General features: G+C 37.5%; 1 protein-coding gene across 1 annotated transcript; it reads right to left on the bottom strand.

Moving 5' to 3' along the window:
* Positions 1 to 2,144: 2,144 nt before the first annotated feature.
* LOC131078374 (putative pentatricopeptide repeat-containing protein At1g74580) lies at positions 2,145 to 6,941 on the bottom strand. Its single transcript, XM_058016048.2, has 2 exons — positions 6,026 to 6,941; positions 2,145 to 5,944 (listed from the first exon to the last, which is right to left on the bottom strand). Exons 1-2 carry the CDS (start codon positions 6,750 to 6,752, stop codon positions 3,132 to 3,134), a joined length of 3,540 nt encoding a protein of 1,179 aa, XP_057872031.2. The 5' UTR covers positions 6,753 to 6,941; the 3' UTR covers positions 2,145 to 3,131.
* Positions 6,942 to 7,442: the final 501 nt, after the last annotated feature.

Raw genomic sequence — 7,442 nt, 5'->3', positions numbered from 1 at the left:
TTCTCTTCTCCTGCTCTCTAGTTCCTGTTTGATCTGACACATCAAGGAAAAGAACTCACAGTGAAAACCAGAAGCAGTGCATGACAGATAGATTATGTTTAGTTAACAAAAGCAGTAACAGATGCACCAAAAAGTTGCCTAACATTCCATATTTTTATATCAAAAAAGCTAGAACAAGAAATACAAATATTATGAGAATGCAGAAACTTTTCTGTCGCAAATATGGACTGCAGTCTTGTAAAGGCTACAGTGGTTTCCACTGCTAGAAACCAACGCCTAACATTCCATATTTTTATATCAAAAAAGCTAGAACAAGAAATACGAATATTATGAGAATGCAGAAACTTTTCTGTCGCAAATATGGACTGCAGTCTTGTAAAGGCTGCAGTAGTTTCCACTGCTAGAAACCAACAACATGATGTATCTTTCTTAAGAGATGCTTGGCAACTTTCTAACTAGATTGTCTATAGACACAAGCTTTCAGAAAAGCTATATACGACTTGTACTTTAAGGTGGTTTAGAAAAATGAGATTTGTCATTTTCAAGCTTTGAGTTTTGCTAATGTCATTCTAGTTTTGTGAATTTGGTAACAACTTTGTAGTTTCACGTTAGTATGGGGTATTTGCACCAACATCCTCCCCTCTGCCTCCACCACCCTTTTCCTCCTTAACAAGTCAAATCCCATCTCACCTTATGGTACACTATGAATATCGATCATGCATATAAAGACTGCCAAAGATGAGCAGAAAAAAATGGCAAAGTGCATACTGTTTAATTGAAGCAATGGTAAATAAAAAGTAACAATCTTTTTAATTAGCATATTCTTGACCTTTAGGCATCTAATTAAATTTGTATGAAGAGGAATATAAGGAAACCTAAGGGCAAATTGTGTTTTTCACCCTATAACATTTACACTCATTAGCCATCAAACAAGTTCAATCTCAATTGTTTCCAGTTCCACCATGTCTTCGGATTTCTTTAAACTCTACAGCAAATAAGGCCGAAGCAAGAATAGATGAATTTCATATCACACCAAATTGGTTATGCAATGCTATTTAGTATTACTTAATTCTGAACAAGTTTTCCAATTAACTCATAATCGGAATCTATCTGATATGCATTGATCTGAATTGTTCACTCTTGCCCACAATTATCTTAAGGGCAGTAAAATCTTATTCAATTTCAACTCTTCAATTCAAAGTTTGTTGATAAAATGTTCACCTTACAATATACAAGCTCATAAGAGAGATTTATTGCAATTCTTGTATAAAGTAACATAGCGTACTGATACAATCTCACAAAACTGTTCCCAAACAAAGTGGACAACAAAGATAAACAAGTTCAATATAATCAAGTCAAGCTATCAATTTGATTTAATCTGGGTATTGACTTGGGTAACTGATTTAATATTTTGCGTGAACACAGTTATTTGACGACAACAAACCTTCAAGAAAATGGTTACTAAGAGAGTTAAATTCTCTTTAGAAGGCACTTTTAACAGAAATTTTCATTTGTGCATCTACGTTTATTTTGCCTTTAAGATTTTAAATAAGACTGCAAACGATTACATCCTTGTATGCACACAAAGTTCAAGAAATATTCATGAATGTTTGCATGAGTTCAAAGGTAGAGATATGACTAATCATGGAAAATGTCAAAATAGTCATTAATTTTAAGATTTATGTATGAAAAATACTCCACGGTAGTCAAAACTCCCATTAAAATAAATATATCTAAATAGTCCTACTTCGATTTTGCATTTTCCTTTGTCTTTGCCCCAAAACAAAAGAGATGTTGTTGTGTCCTACACAATGGACTCACCGATGAATTAACATGTGCACAAGGATGATTAGATATATAAAGCAGGGCCTCCGTACGTAAGAAAGGAGTATTAAATTAGTTTTCTATAAAAAATCCAATAATATTAATCATGCCAGTCTCCCTTGAATTGGTGCAATACACGAGTAAGGAAAAGTGGGGTGGCTTAATAATTTACCCCGTAATTGACCAAATCCAAACAAGACAATTGAATAAAACCACATCAAAATCACAGAAGAAACTCCTAAAAGATTTACAATACAACAATCAATCTGTATAGAAAATGACAGAGAAAACTCCTAAAATAATTAAAATAACTAAGATAAACCTGAAAAGAAAGAGTTGATTCAATAAGTTCAGTTAACAAAATTTACTAAGACATCTTAAAGATGTTCGTTGTCGACATCAATGAATTTATTTACAGAGGAATTCCTCAATGTAAATGAAAACTGGGTTAGCTACAATTTTTAATCTAACTTGAAGCTCTTACCAGAGATGACAAGGAATATGCTTTCTGATACATGGCAACTTAACATGGTGTTTCAATCTAGAATGACAAAAAACATTTGCACAGTTCAACCTTAAATGTTCAGTCCAAGCAATTAAAGATTTAACTGGTGAGTTTCTTTCCTGGCTTCATGGATTGAAGCAGTGATGTTTACTTCAATCCATATTCCATAATGGATTTCCAAACATTTAGACTGAGCATTATTGGTGATGCCAGTGTTGCAAAACTCGCTGAGTACTCATGAACCAAGATACCAGGCGAGTACTAGAAGTGTCTTTGCTCTTTATCAAAATATCCTAAGAAGCAGTCATTCTATATCAGACAAATGAAGCACTGAAATATTTTTCCTACTTGCCCCAATATAGGTAACGGTTCAGGAATGACCATCAATGCCCTTTCCAGCACAATCCTATATCATTTTTCATAGGATTTATCTGCAAAACAAGTGAGTGGGATCCTCAATCATAAGCTTCTACTAGCATACGTGTTTGCTTCTAAGGAACTTATAAGATAGAACCTTATATGTCGTATCCTATCAAGAGTCACCGGTTGCTGATCTTCATTACAAATTTTCATCAGCACGACCCTCCTGTTCATGTTCTGTTTGTGCAGAAGTCGCTTAATTTCATCATTACATGAACTGTTGGTTAGACAGTTACATTACGAACTTGATACAGACACAATATTTCAATCTGACCAGTTTATAACCTTTAACCTAAGAGTCAGCTCAGTGATGCAGTAAAATGTTGCAGTGTATAAGGATTTACTTTAAATCGCTCAATGAACAGAATGCCCTTACAGGTCTTCAGGATAATTTTCTCAAAACCGGTTTAACATCTTGACTTCTGGACTTCTTATCATAAGGTGGACTGCTAGAGACCAGGCTAAAAAAACCAGTTTTGTTTGATTTAGAATTTTCTCCATTGTTACTAAGACCACTTATAAGAGCCCAGTAGGTGGTAAAATCTGGGACATAACCCTTTTTCTGCATATCACTCAAGATGTTAGATGCTTCTTCTGTCTTATGCTCCTTACAATATATATCAATCAAGGCACTATAAGTAGCGTTACTTGGTGTGAGGCCAGTTTCCAACATTTTATTATAAAGCTTAACTGCTTCTACTGTTCTCCTATATTTACAAAGGCCACAAATAAGTGCATTATAGGAATCAACGCTTGGCAGTAGGTTCTTGTCCAGCATTTCTACAAGCAAATCAAGAGCTTTATCCAGTGAGTTTTCTCCACAATATGCACATATTACCAAATTGTAGCTAACATCGGTAGGTGCACCACCCTTCTTCAATATCATGTCAAAGAGACTATCTATTTTTTTGAAGCTCTTATTTAAACAATACTTACGAACTAAAATATTACAATTGACAGTATCTAGAATGAAACCCCCTTCAGACATTTCTTGCAGCACATTTTCTGCTTCTTTTATCCACCCTGCATTGCAAAGCCTTTTGATGAGGCCATCAAAAGCTCCATCTGGCACGTGACCTTTTTTCATCATTAGCATGTACAGATTTAGAGCCTCTTGGACAAGACCAATACTACAAAGACAGTTTATGAATTTGCTGCAAATGTCATTGCTTAGGCTAAAACCCTTCATCAGCAATGAATTGAAAAGTTCTGAAGCTCTAAGAGCATTTCTATCTTCCAAGTGCACTGAAATTATAATGCTGTAAGTAGTACCATTCCAGGAAAACCCTTTCTTCTGCATTTCAACTAAAATTTTGTGTGCAAGCCACGTCCTGCCTACCAGGCAGAGAGAACTGACCAAAACATTGTAACTTGTCGTACCTGGAAACCATCCTTTGCTTAGAGTCTTATGAACCAGCATTATAGCCTCCTTTAGCCTACCTTCAGAGCAAAGCCCCTTCGTCACTTTTTCATATGTCAGAAGACAAGGACTGAAACCCTGACTTGACATTTCATGGAAAAGTTCCATGGCCTTGGATAAATTGTTTTCCTTGCAATGTCCCTGAATCAGAGCATCATATGTATCATCTCTAGCAAAAACGCCTCTAGTTCCCATTTCTTTTAATAAAAATGTTGCTTCTTGTGCCTTCCCTATATGGCAAAATTCAAAAATAAGAGTATTGTAGGCAACAATGCCAGAGGCACATCCACTTTTTAGCATTTCGTCTCTTAATCTGAAAGCATCATTCACTTTCCCCTGCCTACACAAGACAGGGACTAACAATTTGTAAGTATTGGAATAGGAAGGGAGACCCTTTAAAAACATTACATCTAGAAGGTCCAATGCTTCGGCCACTTGCCCTTCCACGCAATACCCTTTAGTGAGATGATTGTAACAGGTGCAATCAGGTTCCAGATTTCTATCCAACATTTCTTTCATCAGCATGGATCCAACATGTGCGTTTCCTGTGTTGCATGCCTCGATAATAAACGTGTTGCATATAAATATATTTGAAATGCAATTCTTCTTAAGAAAATAATCTGTCAATCTCAATGCCTCATGCACCATGCTTTCCTTGCAAAGGCTACCAATCAGTTTTCTGTACACATTACATCTAGGAATCCATCCATTGTCCAGTGCAAAATGCGATAATGCCAAAGCTTGAGATACTTTTCTTTCCTCGCATAAACCTATCAAAATTCTACTGTATGTTTCATTATCAATAACAGTCCCCTTCTGTAACATTTTCTCCAAAAATGACACTGCATTTGTAGCCATTTTTTTCTTGCACAGAGCGGCTATAAGCACATTGTAAGTAGCCGCATCAATTTGAAAACCTAAATCAAACATTTCATCCATTAGCAAAAGCGCCTTTTTAACTTCAAGTCCAATGCAAAGGCCTTTTATTATTTCCGTATAAGCAAATAGAGAAGGCATGTGACCCCTCTGCATCATTTCACTCTTAAGTTTGATGGCTTCTGCTGTGTTGCCCTTACTGCACTGTTGCTGTATGAGCATATTAAAATCAGGAAACATACCTCCATCGATAATTTCAGCTAGGACCTCTTCAGACTTATCGTCCTGTCCCTCTGCGCACAAACCACCTAAAGTGTTATAACTTACTACCTTAATTAGACCTGTTTGGTCATCTTTCTCCAACTTCACGCCAACATGCTGGAGACCAGACACATAGAAACCCCTTATTAGAATATCAATAACATCGGATGAAAGAGTCCGTCCATTCTTCATCATCTCCTCCAAAAGCTTCTTAGCTTCATCCAAATTTCGCTCTTTGAAGTACCCAGCAAGGAGTATCCTATAAGTAAAGATACTCGGCACAATGTCTCTGTCCAACATATCATACAGGACTTCCTTTGCCTCTACTGACATGCCTTTCTTGCAGAGAGCACTGATGATGGCATTGTAGCAAATAATATCAGGCTTAAGCCCTTGTTCAAAAAGTTGGCTCATAAAATTGAAGGCTTCCTTGAGCCTGCCTTGCCTACAATGCCAACTGATGAGAATACTGAAAGTGATAGTATCAGGAACACAGCCCAATTGGGTCATCTCATGTAGACATTGGCAAGCCTTCTCCAAGCCTTCATCCCTACACTGAGCAGAAATCAGCTTATTGAAGACAGAAACATGAGGGGTATGGCCTTGTTGACACATATAGGACATGAGTTTCATAGCCTCTGCAATGCTGTTGTTATTGTTACTAAAATTACAGTAGTTATCAATTAGGGTATTGAAAGTGATGGGATGGGGTCTCATACCTGATTCAACCATTTTAACAAAAAGTTCTTGGGCCTCCTGCATTTTCCCTTGTTTGCGATAAGCTTCAATTACAACACCCACACTGTCGACGTCTGCATCGGCCCACTTATGAATCTTCATATCTCTGTACACTTGGAGGGTCAATTGAGTCGGTCTCAAACATTTCAGCAAGGCATTGTAAGAGGAAATAGAAAGTACAGGCGCTGATTTCTTATGCGTGAGAATGGCGCCGTCCACGTCACCTGCTCGAATGTATTCCTGAATGAGGAGATCATGAAGGGCACCGTCCACGTCAGCGTCCAGCAAAGCCTCTGCCTGTTTGAATAGGCGTGCACGAGCTAGCATAGAGAAGAGGACCCTGTATGTCTGAGGGGGATGCCCATCATATCCTTTCTGACGGGCAGCTAAATTAAAGAAGGAAGATGCCAGCTGTGCCTCCTCCTCCAATTGAGAAAGATGGGTTGTATTGCTCTGAAACAGTGGAAGCAGCCTGGCCACATCCTGGCCTGTCAAACGGTTTCGTCTCCTGTATTCTCTTGCTATGTGTGGAGGTACATTCGAAGACTTCAGAAGCCGTTGAAAGGAAATAGTATCGATATCTGATTTTTCCTTGATCTGTGCTAATTTTGCGGCTACAGAGTCCCCAATTCCAATCCAGGGGCTAACGGTATCATGGTTATGAGTGGAAGTGGATAGCCATCTCTGCCTGAAAACATTGTAGTTCATGGCATCTCTTCAAACCCAAATCCTCGGACACAAACCCATCTAAGATTTTTGGTTGATTTCCGTGAAGCCTCTATTAAGGCCAACAAATCTCTGAAGTACTGTAGAGGAGAAAAGTGCGTAGCCTTCATGCTTTCCCATTTTCGTAAAAGGGACCTTAGGGGAAGGGTTTCACACTACACTTGGTTTTTTAAAAGGGATGTAAGGGACGAATTGTTTTAAAAGGGATTAAGGGACGAATTGTCTATGCTGCATAAAAGGGTATCTCATAAGATAGTGTATTCTGATTTTTAATTTAATTATTAAATTCAAAAAAAAAAATTCTTATATATATTTGTTGGAAGGGTCGGGTATCAAGACATGGCTAAAATTGGTTCCAAAACTATGATGTCGTATGACGCAAAATTTTTGTGTTATGCAGACAAAAAATTGCAGAATAGGCTTAGAATGGCTGCGAGGCTCAATAGAAGCATTGTGACCGTTATCCCCCTTATGTATAACATGAAGGTTATTTTCAGTATACGACAATGTAGTCGGGGCATTTTTGGAGCTAGAATAGTTGTAGTTGGGGTATCATAGGAGAGACGACCCAGTAGTTGAACATGTTCCAATTGTTGTGATAGGAGTTGTTGGTTTAATAGGAAGTGGTTAATCTCCACACAAAACAACACTACGTACAATTTTTAAAATTCA

The sequence above is a fragment of the Cryptomeria japonica genome, chromosome 3 (assembly GCF_030272615.1).
Source record: "Cryptomeria japonica chromosome 3, Sugi_1.0, whole genome shotgun sequence".
In the NCBI taxonomy this organism is placed as follows: domain Eukaryota; kingdom Viridiplantae; phylum Streptophyta; class Pinopsida; order Cupressales; family Cupressaceae; genus Cryptomeria; species Cryptomeria japonica.
This window is presented reverse-complemented; position numbering and strand designations above follow the sequence as displayed.

Bases quoted from the DNA above. Each gene is read 5' to 3' on its own strand.
- LOC131078374 (XM_058016048.2), bottom strand. From the start codon at position 6,752: ATGAACTACAATGTTTTCAGGCAGAGATGGCTATCCACTTCCACTCAT. The intron at 5,945-6,025 runs GTATGAGACCCC...ACAGCATTGCAG, and splicing joins TGTTAAAATGGTTGAATCAG to AGGCTATGAAACTCATGTCC.